This window comes from Otolemur garnettii, unplaced genomic scaffold, assembly GCF_000181295.1.
Source record: "Otolemur garnettii isolate 467f Iridium unplaced genomic scaffold, OtoGar3 scaffold00204, whole genome shotgun sequence".
NCBI lineage: Eukaryota > Metazoa > Chordata > Mammalia > Primates > Galagidae > Otolemur > Otolemur garnettii.
Genome location: NW_003852599.1, coordinates 1,091,368 through 1,108,941, shown reverse-complemented (window position 1 = coordinate 1,108,941; position 17,574 = coordinate 1,091,368). Strand labels below are relative to the sequence as shown.

Sequence of the window (17,574 nt, the reverse complement as noted above, 5' to 3'; positions counted from 1 at the left end):
TGTTTGGCAGGTCCGGGCTGGGGATTCGAACCCGCCACCTTAGGTGTACGTGGCTGGCGCCTTAGCCGGTTGAGCTATAGGCACCGAGCCTCCATCAGTTCTTTTAACATACCAAGTTTGTTCCACCTTGCACTCACTGTTCCCCCTCTTCCTGCCCCTCACCTAACCATCCTTCAGGGCTTCCACCCAATGGTCCTTCCCCAGGTGGCCTCTGTAGAGCCATCCCCCTTGCCAACTCCATTGGTCCCCCTCCCCACTGCTGTCTTTCAAAGCATACTCTTCTTTAGAGCAGTGGTTCTCAATCACGGCAATTTTACCCTGCAGGGACATCTAGAAATGTCGGGAGACATTTTCAGTTGTGACAACTTAGGGAGGGGTTGCTACTGGCATCTCATGGAGGACGCTTAATATCCTAGCCTCCTTACGATAATGTTGATATGGACTAGGGTTGAGAAACTCCACTTTGGTCAAATTACCACAATTTACCATTAAATACTCTTTTGTGTGGTTACTTATTTCATACCTGTCTCAAAAATACATCTGTTTGGTTCCTCCTGATTCCCAAGAGCTGGGCACAAGGGTTTAGCAAACACTGAGTGAATGAACTGCACTAGGTCAGACTGGTTAGGCACTAGTCTGCCAGCCAGAGGCCCTGTAAATTAATCCTTTCCACAGAGTAGGAAATTGAGGCTCAGTGACCTTTATGCTGGGAACAGGGATTCTGTCAACCAGAATATTTGATTAACCAGAAGAACACAAGGGTGCTCAAAGGCATTTTTGGGTGCCAAAAATTCCCAGCCGGAGTTGGGGTTGAATATTATTTTTAGAGCTCTTCCTTTCCAGGTATGAGGGTAACTCTATGCCAAGTCACTGTGCCGCCTAGTGGCCATGATGGGGACTGCAACTTCCCCTCAGGCTGGGCGGCCCTTTTCTCTCCCTGGCCCTGGAAAGCAGGGTGCAAGGTGCCCGCCTCTGTGTTAAGTATTCCAGGGCCCTGGGAATCCAGGCTAAAGGCAGGCAGGAGGCTGGGGGCTCAGCCACGGGCAGCCAAAAGCGTAAGTGGGAAGCAGAAGCCCTGGCTCTGCCATGCTCAGTGATCTTGGAGAATCACTTTCCCTTTCTGGAAAAGGGGAAGAGGAGGCCAGAGAAGAGACAGAAGGCCTCGTACAGGCGGCTGGCACTCACCGAGGTGTAGGCCCGCCCACACATGCTGCAGCAGTAGGCCTTGGCGTGCTTGATGGCGTGGGCTGAGAGGTGGATCTGCAGGGAGGCGGAGTCCGAGTAGGCCCGGTAGCAGTTGGGACACTTGTAGGGCTTGTCCTTGTTGTGCTGGCGCTGGTGAGACTGCAGGGAGCACACCAAAGTCACAAGATGGGCAGAGCTCCCCGCCCCACCTTCTTATCCTGCTTTGGAGGGAGACCACAGTCAGGGGCAGGCAGGCACTCACCTGGAGGTTGGACAGCTGAGTGAAAGCCTTTTCACAGCCAGGATGTGGGCACTTGTAGGGTCTGTCGCCTGTGTGGATTCTGCAAGGGGCAGGTCAGTGAGCTGGAAATCCTTGACACATACCCTAGACCATCCCAGGCCTCGGCTAGCCTGGGACATACCTCTGGGCCCCAACCTTCCATATCCCCACTCTACCCACTTTTCCACAGTGGCCAAAAGCTAGCCCCAGGCAAGAGTTGGAGACATGGAAGGCCACCATCTCTTCCTGCCTTCTCTAACCTCCACTGCTAGTCTGATCAGAGCCTCCCCACTCCCCAAAGTTCCTTGCCCCCCTAACCTACCGCCAGCACCCACTGAGACTAGCAGTCTAGGCCTCCAACTAATTGTAGGGTGCTTGCTTTGACTGCATTCTTTTTTTTTTTTTTTTTTTTTTGAGACAGAGCCTCAAGCTGTCCCCCTGGGTAGAGTGCCATGGCTTCACTGCTCACAGCAATCTCCCACTCCTGGGCTCAAGCGAATCTCCTGCCTCAGCCTCCCAAGTAGCTGGGACCACAGGCGCCCGCCACAACGCCGGGCTATTTTTTGGTTGCAGCCATTATTGTTGTTTATCCATTATTGTTGTTTGACAGCCATTATTGTTGTTCGAATCCCCGGGCTGGGGATTTGAACCCGCCACCTTAGGTGTATGTGGCTGGCACCTTAGCCACTTGAGCCACAGGCACCGAGCCTGACTGCATTCTTTTAAAACCCCCACCCTGCAGACCACCCATTGGAAAGAACATAGATTCACACCTTTGATGGGGACCTTCCCTGCTCATCTGCCTCATTCCCTAAGAAGGAGTCATCTCCCTTTCATTGGCCCTGGACTCTTATTTTCTGTCCCCTCCCCTTGTCAGGCACATGTCCAGGAGTAACAGAGAAGGCAGGGCACTGTTTCCCTGAAATTCAGCTCCTCTGTGTCCTTCTTAGGAAGGCCTGTGTCTCTTAATTCCTGAGTTCTCATACTGGCTTTACTGTTTACTAGCTGGGTGACTTTGGGCAAATTACCAAGCCTCAGTTTCCTCATCTGTAAAATGGGTGTAAAAATACAGGCCCTACCTCACTGGACTTTGTGAAGATTACATCTGATAATATGTGTAGGGGGCTTAGCCTAGAGTTGGCACATAGTCAGCACTCAGTAAACATTTCCCAGTGTTGTTGTTATTCATTCATTCAACATTTATTACAATGGGCCCCCAAGTGCCAGGCACCATGCTAGCTACTTGTTACATACCAGTGAACAAAACAGGCAAAAAACACTGTCTGGCGGAACCAAACAATAAGCACAAAGTAAGTAAATAAATCACACACTTAAAAGTGATAAATGCTGTGGAGGAACGAGGTGAAGGGGACTATGAGTGCTGGGGGCATGGATGGGTACAGTTTTAAAACCTTGGCCAGAGGATGACTTCATGGAGAAGGTGACCTTGGGTAATGGTGCTTGTCCAGCAGCCCAGAGCTGCAGCCTGAGAGATGAGATTTCTGCACGTAGACCTCAGGTGCCTGGCGCCCATGACCAGCAGCCTTCCCTGCTGCCCACACTCTGGCCTTCACCCTGTCTCCCTGGGCTTCTCTTGAATCATCTGCTCCGGCATAGCCCCGCATCCCCAGCCAAGCTGGTAGGCAAGAGCATGCTGGCTGGGCCTGCACCTCATTTGCCTAATTTGCTGACAACCATTAGATGTCAGGAAAACCCAGGTCCAGCTAAATGGTGTGGTCCTTTGAAGCCCTGGCCCATCCAGCTGACTGGGTTTGCTCTGTCCATCAACAAATATCAAGGAAACAAAGGCCCTATAGGCAGGCCCCAGTGCTAAACATAGGGGGACATGGTGCTGATTAAAAGCACCCTCTGCTGTCAATAAGCCCATGACATTGGCTGCCATCACAACACACCATACAAGGCCTTCATCGGGGTGTCCAGCCTCACTTTCCTGGTCCTACATACCCTTCATCCTCGTCAGAGAACTATTTCTTTCTCTTTCTCCTCTTTTTCTCTCTCTTTTATTTTTTTTTCAGGCAGGGTCTCACTCTGCCACCCATGCTGAAGTGCAGTGGCCTAGTCAGCTCACTGCAGCCTCAAACTCCTAGGCTCAAGGAATCCTCCAGTTATAGCCTCCTGAGTAGCTAGGACTATAGGTGCCTGCCACCACACCTGGATAATTTTTTTTGTTTGTTTATAGAGATGAGGTCTCAGTGTTGCTCAGGCTGATCTAAAACTCCTGGGCTCAAGCAATCCTCCTGCCTCAGCCTCCCAAAGTGCTGAGATTACAGGCGTAAGCCACTGCACCGGGCCACATCTGGTGTCCTTATCTGACTGTTCTCCCTGCCACACCTCTGCCCTGGCTGTGTGCCTCTGCCTGCTGTCAGCTCCCCCTTCTTGATCTCTCACTGAGCAAGGCTCTAAGGAGCCTCCCTGAGCATGCTGCTCCCCAATGCTCCCAGAACTCCCACACATGACGGCTCTTCATCACAGTGCTGACCCCAGTAGACTCTTGCCCCACCCCCATGCCTTTCTCCTCTACTGAATGGGAAATCCCCATAGAGGAGACAGGTCCCAATCTCAGGAGCAAAGCCCAGGGTCTAGCCCACAGACTGCACCAAACTATGCCAAGAGAAACTGGGCTAATCTAGTCATGAGAACCTTTCCTCTACCTACACATTCCTGGATGCCACCTGTTTGGGGACATTATCTCAGGCTACTACGCCCTCTCTCTACATTTACCCATCAAAGGTCATCTGAACCAACTCCACTTGGTACCAGCATCCCCTCCATTTCATTCATCCTCACTCCACTCCAGGGTGACAGAGGAGTCTGAGGGTCCCCAGGACTTTCACGACCTCACAACTGGTTGGGTGTGGTGCCTCACACCTGTAATCCCAGGAGGAGGCCAAGGCAGGAGGATTGCTTGAAGCCAGAAGTTCAAGACCAGTCTGGACAACATAGTGAGAGCCCAGCACTACAAAAAAATTTTAAAAATTAGCTGGGCGCAGTGGCTCAAGCCTATACTCCCAGCCATTTGGGAGGCTGAGGCAGGAAGATAACTTGAGCCGAGGAGTTTGAGGTTGCTGTGAGCTATGATGCTGCTGCACTCTAGCCTGAGTAACACAGCAAGACCTCTTCTCTGAAAATACCAAAACAAAACCAAAAAGAACCCACAACTTCCACCTCGCAGTCTTCTGCTGAAGTCACTCCTCTCCCCTGCCCTGAAGCCCCGCCCCGCTGGCCTCATACCACCCCCTCTGCAGTCTGAGCTCCTTCCTACCTCTGCTCCTTTATCTAGGCTGGTGATTCTCAACCTTCCTAATGCTGTGGCCGTTTAATACAGTTCCTGTGGGTCGTGACCCACAGGGTGAGAACCGCTGAGGCTGTTCCCTTCACCAGACACACCTGTCCCTCAGCGAATATCTGGCTAAAACCCATACTGCTGTTCTCAGTATAAAAGCCCTCTATCAGGACAGCCTTCCCTGATTCCCCAGACTAGGATGGGGTCGCTGCAGCCCATCCTCTAAGCACCAGAAGTCCACGCACAGGTATTTGTTTTGTCAGCGTTTGGTCACTGTTGTCTTGACAGCACATAGAAAGCAAGGCCAAGCAAGAACTCCTTTGGCCTCACCACCAGCATCCCAGTCACTGGCTGCCATAGGCTTAGCCCAGACAAGACCCCATAAAGAGCTATAGCTTGGGTGAAGGAAAGCGAGTTCTTCCTCTCTGCAGTCAGTCACTGACAAATGTGCTCCACGGAATCAGTGACTTCCATTCCACAGGTGTAGTTCGTTGAAGTGTTTGTTGACTGGCTGACAGATGGTCCTCCAGATACTGCAAGTCCTTCCTCAGGGACATGGCCAAGCCCCTTTAACCAGCAGGTCACCCTCTGGCCACCTCCAATCCAAGTACAGCAACTGCCCAGCCCCCTCCCTGGCCCTGGCCACGGCAGCAGCCTCAGGGGGCTGACCTTGTCACAGCCCTGCCTGGCAGACCCCATGGACTCCCTCTTTTTGAGTATAGAGTCCAAACCCCCTTCCCCAGTTTTGAAGGCCCTTCACATTCTGCTTTGGTTTCTGAAGCCTCCTCCTTTGCCACTGTGCTCCCCAATGAGGCATCTTGCCAACCTCCCCAAGTCAGGGGAAGCCCCCCAGCAAGTCCCTGTGCCTGTACTCACACTGTCCTCCCCCTGTACCCCCCGGTCAGGAATGCCCTTCTCCTGCTGACCAGGCAGGGCCATGGACCCTTCAGTCCATGACCCAGGTGACTCACCCCAACCTCATCTCCTATTCCCATCTTATGGAAGTCTCCACACCTACCACCCTCCCAGGGGCCTGCCTCTCACCACTCACTTGTCCCTGTATGCGGCATCCAGTGCTGGTCTGGTTCATAAAAGCTTCAAGGAGCAACTACTGGATGAAACTGAAGAGGCTGCAGTTCTTCCTGGCCACACAGGTCTGGTCTTCAGCCCCAGCCCTCGATTCTAATGCCAGAATCCTTTACTTTGGAGGGTGTCTTCCCATTAGGGAGGCACCTGGCCCGGGCTCCCACACCATGGTAATGAGAAGCTCACCCTGATTCCAGCCACTCACTCTCTTCCTTAGGCAGTGCAAGGTAGCTGAGCTGAAGCCAGTGCCCTGGACTGCCCCAGTCCCACCCAAAGGGCTCCAAAGGCTCACTCTGCTCTCTTGCCGCACCTCTGCCCCCGGCTAGCACCGCCTGGAGCCTGACCCCCCCCCCACGCTTTCCCGAGCATGTGCACTGCGCTTGGATCTCAATTCTGCCGCCTCTCCCCGGGTGACCCTGGGCAAGAGACTTTGCCTCCCTCAGCACCAGTTTCCTCATCTCTAAAGTGGGAATAATAATAAAGATTGTAAGAATTATAAGGATCAAGGGACTTTCATATAAAGGGTGCTCATAAAATATTTTTTGCTGTGTTAGTTTTCAATACATTGATTTCTATTGAAGATGAACAACTTATGAGAATGACAAAGAGGGAGGGTATTCAAGGCTTAAATGAAATTCTTAAGGATTCATTAATTGCCACGTTCACTTCTCAGGTATCAATCTGCGCGATATAGACTGTATGGCTGCAGCCGGGTCGTGCTTTGTAACCCAAACTATGGCAGAGAAAGAGAAAGTTCAAAATTCCTTGAGATGATTCCTCATTTTCAAATTCATGATCTCGTATGAAGAAATACAAATTCACACTGCAAGGACTATTGGGACCTTGTATGTCGAAGCACGCTGGGCAGGGCCAGGCACACAGGAGCTCTCTGACGAGGATTACTTGTCGTTACTATCATTATTACCACCACGTATGTATCGTCAGACTTGAGAAAACAAATAAAAAGGCACCTTCCCCAGTTGCACCCTGGGTAGAGAGCCGTGCTGTCAGCATAGCTCCCAGCAACCTCAAACTCCTGGGCGCAAATTCTCTTCCCTCAGCCACCCAAGTAGCTGGGACTACAGGCGCCTGCCACAATGCCTGGTTACTTTTTCTATTTTTAGTAGAGATGGGGTCTTGCTCCTGCTCAGGCTGGTCTTGAACTCCTGAGCTCAAACAATCCACCCGCCTCAACCTCCCAGAGTGCAAGGATTACAGTGCCACAGCGCCCAGCCCCCAGCTGCATTCATTATCACAAGTGTACATAACATCACACAGCCAGGCAAAGAAAAGCAAAAACAAAAAATACTTTGCACCCCAAATACACGAACAAACCCAGAGTCACTCCATGGAGCACTAACTCCACAAGCAGAAAAACGTAGAGCCCCTTCCTGTAACCTACTAACCTACCCCCAAACAATGTAATCCCTGACTTTTGCACTGTGATATCTACGGATATGGAGGAGGACCCTTATAAATAACCATGCTAATTCCACAGGACAAATGCTATTTTTCTACCATGAACAGATTAACTATAACAGAAAACATTCTGTTTATTTTTTCTATAAATCCATGTGGTATTTATTAGTTAGGGGGCTGATCCTGCTAAAGTTTGGACTTGGGCGACACTTAGTCACCTACTTTTCTTTGCTTGTTGTGCCTTCCTTTCACGCCGCGGGCCCAGCGCAGGGCTCCACATCACCAGCGCCACTCCCCACATCAGAGGTGCTCCCAGGGTGGACCCTGCTTACCTTTCTAATTCTACTTCTGTTGCCTCATCAGGCTGACTTTGTTTGGGACATGACCTTTATTCCCTTCCTTAGTGGTTGTCACACTGGCAAGATGGATTTGATTATATGATCCGATATCTGGTCCTCTGTCCAGCAATAAACAAGTGGTAAAGGGTCTCAGTGGAATAGCAATAGCAGAGGACGAGGAATCTGGAATCTGGTTACTCCTTTAGCCTTGCATTGTTTTTTTTTTCTTTCCTTTGTTTGTTTATCTAAAGAATTCTGGGGCTTTGGGGCATTTGGGCCTTTTTGCCACTGGGTTAGGACACATCTGTTTAATTATACGCCCCAGTGCCTAGTGACTTATAAATTGTCTTCCAAATGTTGATAGAATGAATCCTCTTATGTTGTTTGTTTGGTTTCTTATCCTTATGAACTCAAATCACTAAAAAGAAAAAAAAAAGAGAGAAAGTTTTGTGCCCTCGGGAATGGTGAGAGTAATCCCTGGATCAAGGAATATTCTGGCAAAATATTCTCCTTCAAGGACCTATTAACTTTTTGTTGTTTGGGGGGGGGTCACGTTCTTAAATGCTATTTTTGAATGAAGTTGACTTCTGAAGAAAACAACATCCTCGATCATTATTATTACTTGTTACTGTGTACGAGTAATAGTACCACATTACTTGTAGGACAATGTACTACTATTCCCTTTCTCAAATCCAGGCCCCTGATTCAGAAAAATGAAATTGTCTAAAGTGGCTTTACATGCAAATGCTCTTGGAATTTCCAGATGGCTTCTGGGAAACACCAAAGATTTGATATAAAAACAGGGATACTGGCTCGGCGCCCATAGCTCAGTGGTTAGGGCACCGGCCACATAAACCCAGTTAGAGGGTAGTGGCTTCAAACCCAGCCCAGGCCTGCTAAACGACAATGACAACTCCAACCAAAAAATAGCCAGGCATTGTGGCGGGCGCCTATAGTCCCAGCTACGAGGAGGCTGAGGCAAGAGAACTGCTTGACCTCAAGAGTTTCAGGTTACTGCGAGCTGTGACAATTACAGTTGTTTAACTCTCTGAGTTAACTTTGTACATATATGAATATGTAATATGTAATGAATATTTATGTTTTTGTGCACTTTTTAAGATGACAAAGAACTACATAGAGACTGACATAATAAGCACCAATTAGGACATTTCTTTAAAAAATTTTATCTCGGGGGGTGCCTGTAGCTCAAAGGAGTAGGGCACCAGCCCCATATGCCAGAGGTGGAGGGTTCAAATCCAGCCAAAAACTGCAAAAAAAAAAAAATTTTGTCTCTAGGCTTGGCACCCGTAGCTCAGTGGCTAGGGCACCAGCCCTATATACCAGGGGTGGTGGGTTCGAAACCAGCCTGGGCCTGCTAAACAACAATGACAACTACATCAAAAAAATAGCTGGGCATTGTGGCAGGCACCTGTAGTCCCAGCTACTTGGGAGGCTGAGGCAGGAGGATCACTTGAACCCAGAGGTCTGAGGGTGCTGCATGGTAGGCTGACACTATAGCACTCTATCCTGGGCAAGAAAGTGAGATTCTGTCTCAAAAAACAAAACAAACAAATGTAGATATAAACTAATTAATTATAGAAGAAATTTTAAAATAATAATTCTACTGAAAACAACATATATAATTGGCCTTATCTATAAAATTACTCAGGATAATTGCTATAAATTATTCAAAGTGCCTTTACGGACCCTTTTCTTTTTATGATCATTAGTTCTGTAAACAAGTTCACTATGAATCTGTCCATCTTCCTAACAGGATCTAATTGGGTAAATCAGATTTGTAACCATGACTGTGCCAGAAATGGCACATTTAAAGACAAATCTCATTTAATTTACTAATTTACAATGACAAGCCAGATAGTCAGAAATGAGGACTGTCCTCAAATGTGCCAGGCCTCTCAGAAACTAGACTGGACCTGCTTCATGGCTTGTGGAATTCCAGCCTTGAAGTTTGTAAAAACCCCCATTAATTCCTGTTAGTCCAGGAACACTGACAACCTAGGGGATTTTCTTTTCTCTTTTTTTTTTAAATTTCGGATTAATGTGAGGGTACAAACAATTAGGTTACAATGTTTGCACTTGTTAGGTAGAGTCCCTTTTATAGTTGTGACTATATATATAGTCCCCAGGTGTGCCATATATCCTTACATTGTGCCCATTAAGTTGGAGCACACCCACTCCCTCCCTCCTCCCCCATGATGAACTGAACTGAGTTTCTCTCGCATGTGAGCATGTATTAAATTGTCTACTGGCTTCATATTAGTAATGAGTACACTGGATACTTGCTTTTCCATTCTTGTTACATTTGATCAAGAATAACCTAGAGCATTTTCTTTTCTTTTCTTTTTTTTTTTTTTTTTGAGACAGAGCCTCAAGCTATCCCCCTGGGTAGAGTGCTGTGACTTTACAGCTCACAGCAACCTCCAACTCCTGGGCTCAAGCGAGTCTCCTGCCTCCGCCTCCCAAGTAGCTGGGACCACAGGCGCCCACCACAACGCCCGGCTATTTTTTGGTTGCAGCCGTCATTGTTTGGCGGGTCCAGGCTGGATTCGAACCCGCCACCTTAGGTGTATGTGGCTGGTGCCTTAGCCCCTTGAGCCACAGGCGCCGAGCCTCCTAGAGCATTTTCTAAAAAGAGGGTTCCCATCACATTACACAGGCTGTATAGGCACACTGTGGCAGAGGTCAACTGCACGGTTCCAGGTTCCGGAACTCGGAAAACATGATAAGCGTTTTTCACACACACAATTAAAATCCTGGCCAGGGTTTTACAAAGTCTCCTGACAGTTAACTCTCAGGCCTTTGTTACATCAAGCGCCCCAATTTTAAGATCCATACAATCAGCAGGATGTTATTAATCAAGACCTTGTTTACACATACCTGTATATATAAACCTGGCCAAATTAAAAAATACCGAAGTCACAACAAAATCAAAAAATGCTGAAGCAAACTTAGGTGGTAAGGTCTGTGCCTTAGGAGGCACAAGGATGAGAAAACAGACCTTCCCCTGATGCCATTCTGCCATTTGCCTCTTGCTATCAAATCTACACATCGTGCCCCAAAGTCGGAGAAATAGATGAGGTGAAACATTTTGCACCCTGGGATAAAAGATACAGGGACGATGGAGATAAACTCGTAAATAACAAAACCCGAAATTAATAGATTTTTAAAAAGGCAACTTCTGTATAGAATTAGCCCCCAAAAGAGAGAAAAATCTTTTTTTTTTTTTTTTTTTTTGAGATAAAATCTCACTTGGTCTCCCTGGGTAGAGTGCCATGGCAACATGATAGCTCACAGCAACCTCAAACTCCTGGGCTCATGAAATCCTTTTGCCTCCGTCTCCCAAGTAGTTGGAACTACGGGCACCTGTCACAACACCTGGCTAGTTGTTTTTGTTTTGATTTGTTTTTTCTATTTTTAGTAGGGACAGGGTCTCACTCTTGCTTAGGCTAGTCTTGACCTACTGAGCTCAAGCAATCCACCTGCCTTGGCCTCCCAGAGTGCTAGGATTACATGTGTGAGCTACCGCACCAGGGCTAAAAAACTTGATCTCTTTCTACAAGTCACAAACTCTACAGCGAGAGCAATTTCAGTCCTAACTTCTACAATGCTGTCATCGGCAAACATGTGACAATGCTCATGGAGATGACAGTCATCATGTGAGAAATCTATTTCTCCCCTCTGAACAAATGAACTCCAATCTTGGTCATCTTTGCTTGTTTTTTTTAATTTATTTTTTTGTTTGTTTTTGAGACAGAGTCTCACTATGTCACCCTCAGTAGAGTGCCATAGCATCATAGCTCAGAGCAACCTCAAACTCTTGGGCTTAAGCAATTCTCTTGCCTCAGCCTCCCAAGTAGCTGGGACTACAGGAGCCTGCCACAACACCCAGCTGTCTTTGGTTGGTATTTTAAAATACCTATGTCATTCTACTGAGCCAGTCTCTCCGACCTCTATACTCCCGTGAATAAACTTTTCTTTCCTTAAAGCATTTATACCTTTGAACTGCCCTTTCACATAATCAATGAGACTGTCGCCCATGAGGGCAGGGACTTTTGTCTGTTTGGTTCTCAGCTGGATTCCAAGCACCCAATGTAGTGTCTGGCACCGAGCAGAGGCTCTGTAAATATTTGTTAAATGGATGGCCAGACCTGGCAGCTCACACCTGTAATCCTAGCCCTTTGGGAGGCTAAGACAGGACTGCTTGAGCTCAGTAGTTCGAGACCAGCCTGAGCAAGAGTGCAACTCCATCTCTATTTAAAAAAATAGGCTCGGCGCCTGTAGCTCAAGTGGCTAGGGTGCCAGCCACATACACCAGAGCTGGCGGGTTTGAATCCAGCCGGGGCCCGCCAAACAACAATGGTAACTACAACCAAAAAGAAAAAAAAATAGCTGGGCATTGTGGCAGGCGCCTGTAGTTCCAGCTACTTGGGAGGCTGAGGCAAGAGAATAGCTTAAGCTCAAGAGTTAGAGGTTGCTGTAAACTGTGATGCCACAGGACTCTACTCAGGGCAACAGCTTGAGACACTATCTCAAAAAAAAAAATATATATATATATACACATATATATATGTGCACATACATATATACACATGGTGGACATAAAGTTTGTATGCAATTTTCTAGGTAAACTATTTTAAATTACACACAAACTTTATGTCCATCCTATACTTGTTAAATGGATGAATCATATGCTCTATAAAAGCTAGTTCTATTTGTTAGGCAGAGTGGCTCATGCCTATAATCTTAGCACTCTGGGAGGCCGAGGCAGGTAGATCGCCGGAGCTCAGGACCAGCCTGAGCAAAAGTGAGATCCCATCTCTACTAAAAATGGAAAAACTATCCAGGTGTTGTGGCAGGTGCCTATAGTCCCAGCTACTTGGGAAACTGAGGCAAGAGAGTCTCTCAAGCCCAAGAGTTTGAGGTTGCTGTGAGCTATGACACCACAGCACGCTACCAGAGCAACACAGTGAGACACTGTCTCAAAAAAAAAAAAAAAAAAAGAAAAGAAAATCTGCCTTCTGTAATTTGTTAGTCATAAAGAGGCTAATGCTAGACAAATTAACAAGTATAGCTCTGTTACAGGAAAAGAAAAAAGAACTAGTTCTATTTATTCCATAAATAAGTAGAACCTCTATAGTTGACCACCTCCCTACACTGACCAACTCAAGGTGACCTAATTTTCACAGATCAGCCATGCACCACATGTACATATCATCAATATAGTAGACCCAGTTCCTGTGTTGACCACCTCCACATGTCGCCCCATTTGTTACAGTCCCTTGGGTGGTCAACTTACAGAGGTTCTGTGTTTAGCAAATGCCTACTGCTTATCATGTGCCACACACTGGGGATGTGGAAAGGGAGGAGATCAAGGCCTTGCCTTCAAGAACTCCTAATAGATTGTACTGTGACAAGCACACACAGGGCCCCTGGGAACAGAGGCCAGGTACCTTCCCCAGCTTGAAGGATCAGGGAGGGCTTCCTGGAGGAAGCTAGACTGAGAAATGGATAGGAGATGGCCTGACAATTAGGGAAAAGAAGAAGGTTTCTGTAGTAAAGGATACAGCTTGTGCAGACCTGGAGAAGAGAACTGTGGAAAAGTAGTGCAGTAGTGAAAGCTGAGCTGAGACCAGTGAGGTCCACAAGGGTCAAGGCGTAAAAGGCCTCAAATACCAAGCAAGGAAATTTGGTCTTGACCCCAGAGGCAAAGGGCACCTAGAGAAAGTCCTTGCCCTTCTTTGCACCAGCTCCATGCACCAGGCCATAGGTGCTGAGCTGAAACAGGATGCGGGAGGTTGCACCAGGCAGACCACTCACCTGGTATGCTGCTGGAGGTGGGAGAGCTGTCGGAAGGACTTATCACAGTAGGAGCAGTGGTAGGGCTTGACGCCCAGGTGGATGCGCAGGTGCTGGGCCAGGTAGGAGGCGTTGGCAAAGGACTTGGAGCAGTGCGGGCACTTGTGGGGCTTGGCCTCTGTGTGCGACTTGGAGTGGATCTGCATCTCCGACTTGGTGAAAAAGGTCAGCGGGCATACCTTACACCTGCGGGGCAAGGGGCAGGTTCACACCTGGGGAGATCCTCCCGGCCCCTGCCTGTACCTTTCAAGGAGACCTTCTATGTCAGACAGAACTCAGACCTGTGACAGATCCTTCCTGGGAGGACCCGGGAGGCCCAGTCCTACTGAAAGATGGGGGTCAGTCTCCTAGCCTGGGCACCTTCCAATCTGGAGAAGTTGTTCTTACATCATGGGGAGCATTTACAGCTCCAGGGGAAGACCTTAGGCCTCATGATCCCAGTAAGGGATTGCCTAGGGTCACAGATCTAGGGGAGAAGGCTCTACCATGCTAGGTAGTTCTCAAACTCGCTGCACAGCTATCTGGGAAGCTTCCAAAAAACACTGTGCCTACCTCTCCAAACCCCACACTCTCTCAACAAATCAACTTGGAATTCTGGAGGTATAGCCCTGGCATTAGCATTTCTGAAATCTCTTCATAAGATTTTTTTTTTTTTTTTTTTTTTTTTTGAGACAGAGCCTCAAGCTATCCCCCTGGGTAGAGTGCCATGGCATTACCGCTCATAGCAACCTCCAACTCCTGGGCTCAAGCGAGTCTCCTGCCTTAGCCTCCCAAGTAGCTGGGACTACAGGCACCCGCCACAACGCCTGGCCATTTTTTTTGGTTGCAGCCATCATTGTTGTTTGGCGGGCCCGGGCTGGGGATTCGAACCCGCCACCTTAGGTGTATGTGGCTGGCGCCTTAGCTGCTTGAGCCACAGGCGCCGAGCCATCTTCATAAGATTTTAAGGTGGCCAGGGTTGAGAATATTGCTTAAATGTACGAGGAAACAGACCCTCACACCCCTAGGCTGTGGGGTGACTACCAGTTACAGACCACCCTGAGGGGCTAAGGTTCTAGTAAACCCTTTCCAAGCCCCATCTCCAGGAGGGAGGATGTGGGCAGCATTTGCCAAGAGACTCTGCCTCCTGGACACTGGCCTCCCCAACCTCAGCCCCAGCTGATGGGCTCCTAGGGCAACCCTGGCCCAAATCCCAGTCCCAAGCCCACCCAGACCCTGTCCTGTTACGACCCCCACCTGTACGTCTTGCCCTCCTTGGCAGTCTCGCCCGAGGCCAGGATAGGGTAGGGGACTACTAGGACAGGCGGACCCCCTGGGTTCTCTGCCTTGATCTTTTTGCGGCCGCGTTCGGACTTGGGGGGGCCAAGCAGGCCATGGCCCTGGATTGTCTTGATGGAGTCCAGGAGGGGGGGGCTGGTGATCCCTGAGATGAGGGTGGGGGACGAGGCGATGAGGCGGCTCTGGCTGGTGGTGGTAGGTGTGGACGGGGTGCTGGTGCCCGTGCCTGTGCCCGCACTTGACTCGGATGTGCTCACAGCCGGAGTCCGGGAGGAAAGCCCCAGACCTGTAAGACATGCAGATGGGGGTCGAGGGGTGAGGGGAGCTGGAGAGGCAGCTGTCCCTGCCTGCCCAGCTGTGTGACTTGGGCAGGCCACCGATCTCTGAACCTCCCCTCCCCGTTCATACCTTATTACCCAGGCGTAACTAAATAACAGTCTATGTATGTGTAAGATCCCTTCCATACCTTAAAACTAAGAGTTAGATAACAGAGGCCCTTTGGAAATAATTCAAGCAAAACTACAGAGGCAACTGAAATATGCAACATTAGGAAGGGTTCAGTACGCAGTGATCAACCTCCTCTCCTTAACAGCCCATTAAAAAGGTGGTTATTTTTTTTTTAATGAACTACATGGGCGTGCACAGAAAAAATAAGTAGGAGAGGATGTGCCAAAATGTGGTGCAGATGGTAGAATTAGGAGTAATTTTTTTTTTTTTAATTTGCCTTAACTATACTTTGCAATTCTTTTACAATGAACTTGTAAAAACTCCTGTAACAAAAATTATTCTTTTAAAAATGAAGGAATTAGAAATGTTATGGTGGCTCACGCTTGTAAAACTAGCACTCTGGGAGGCCAAGTTGATCCCATCTCTACTAAAAATAGAAAAAAAAAAATAGCCCAGTGAGTTGTGGTGGACACCAGTAGTCCCAGCTACTTGTGAGGCTGAGGCAAGAGGAATTCTTGAGCCCAAAAGTTTGTGGTTACTATGAGTTATGACACACCACAGTACTCTACCCAGGGTGACAAGAGTGAGACTCTGTCTCAAGAAAAAAAGAAAAACAACAAAAAATCTGTGCATTGAAAAAAATAATATGGAATTGGAAAAAGTAAGTTTTGTATCATACACTGGTGATGGGAGTGTACATTTGTGCAGCCTTCATGGAGGCTAGTTTGGCAATAGCCATTCAAATTTTAAATGTACAAAAACTTTTGATTAAGCAAATCTGCTTCCAGAAATGTTCCCACATGAGCACAAAGATCTGTGTACATGGGCCTTCCGTACAAAACTGTGATCAGACACAATAGGACATAACTGTCCTCAGTAGGGGACAGACTTTTTTTTTGCAAACAGACGTCCATCCTCAGTACGGAGGACTACACAGCCACTAAACCAAGACTGAGGTGATGCCGAAATATGCTGTTGGGTGAGAAAAGCATATCACAGACATTATGAGCCCAACACACTCACCCTACATATGGTGTGAGGACAATATCTGTGTGAGTACACAGGGAATTCAGAGACCCATTGAACTGCTAACTGTGGTTCTCTCTAAGGAAGGATAAGAAATTTCATAAAAGGAGATTTTCTTATTTTGTCTACCTGCTTCTATATTATTTGAATCTTTCACCGGGCAAATTCATCCATTTTTTACTCGTGTGATTAAAGGATAAAATACAATAAATTGTAGGGAAAAACATAAAAATTCAAACATTAGTAGGACTAAGGCTAATTTTTTTCTCTTTTCAACTTGTCTGCAATTTCTAAATTTTCTATAATGACGATGTATTAGCCTCATAACAGAAAATGAATAAATATATGTATAATAGAATGGTTAGTACGAAAAGCAAGTTAAAGTCGTGAGTACAGCCCTACCACAAGCAAAACACACATGCATATTAAAAAACTAGCAAAAAATATGGAAAAGGAAGGAAATAGACCAAAGGCTCTCTAAGCTTCTGAGCTGGGAACTAGGGATTATGAGTGATTTTTTGGGTTAGTATCTCTTTTTTCCAAATTTCCCTTAATATGCTTATATTAGTTTTTTAATATTACTTTTATAATGAAAAAATAAATTTAATAAAATCATAACAACAGGGGATGTGCAGAGTGTGTCTCTGAGAGAAGGAGGGAGAGGCAGAGGCGCCTGGCTGGCGGCAGGGAGTGAGCCAGGGGAGGAACGAAGGCCCTACCACAGTGACCCCTAAAGAAAGTCTGTCTACCAGGCTTCAAGGAGGGCCTCGGGTGGCTCCAACCCCTTGACACTATGCCAGGATGTCCCTCTGGCACTCTGGCCTCTACCTAAGACTGAGCTCCCCTCAGTCCCCAGTGCTGTTCTTCCTTCAGTGACTGCATCACAGGGGCAGTTCCCTGGGAGACTTGCTCATCTGCCTCACCAAGGCCTGTCCACCCTTCTTCCTCAGTGTGCCCTCGATCTGTCCACTTCTCTCCAGCCCTATTGCCCCTGCCTTGTCTAGGCCACCATCCTCTCCTGATGGTCTCCTTGCTTCCTTATTTGTCCACTGACAACCCCGTCTCTATCTTGCAGCCAGACTCAGCTTCCCCTTGCCAAATCTGAGCCTTTCCTTCCCCGACCTAAAGACCTTCAATGGCTCCCCGCTGCCCAAGGGTAAAGTCCAAACTGCTCAGTGTGGCTCACTGGGCCCTCCTCATCTGGTGACTGCTTCCTCTGCAACAGCACAACTAGGTATAGAAAAAGGGTTAAGAAATGGGATCTGGGCTCGGCGCCTATAGCTCAACCGGCTAAGGCGCCAGCCACATACACCTAAGGTGGCGGGTTCGAATCC

At 47.9% G+C, this 17,574-nt stretch overlaps 1 protein-coding gene across 1 annotated transcript in view; it reads right to left on the bottom strand.

The window, feature by feature from the left end:
- Nucleotides 1-17,574, bottom strand: part of ZNF362 (zinc finger protein 362) — a 34,404-nt gene that overhangs the window by 3,852 nt on the left and 12,978 nt on the right. Inside the window, exons 5-8 of the mRNA XM_003801266.3 lie at nucleotides 14,726-15,053; nucleotides 13,451-13,675; nucleotides 1,448-1,526; nucleotides 1,186-1,344 (exon numbers count right to left, since the gene is read on the bottom strand). Coding sequence (XP_003801314.1) covers nucleotides 1,186-1,344; nucleotides 1,448-1,526; nucleotides 13,451-13,675; nucleotides 14,726-15,053 — 791 coding nt within the window. The remainder of the gene's footprint in view (nucleotides 1-1,185; nucleotides 1,345-1,447; nucleotides 1,527-13,450; nucleotides 13,676-14,725; nucleotides 15,054-17,574) is intronic.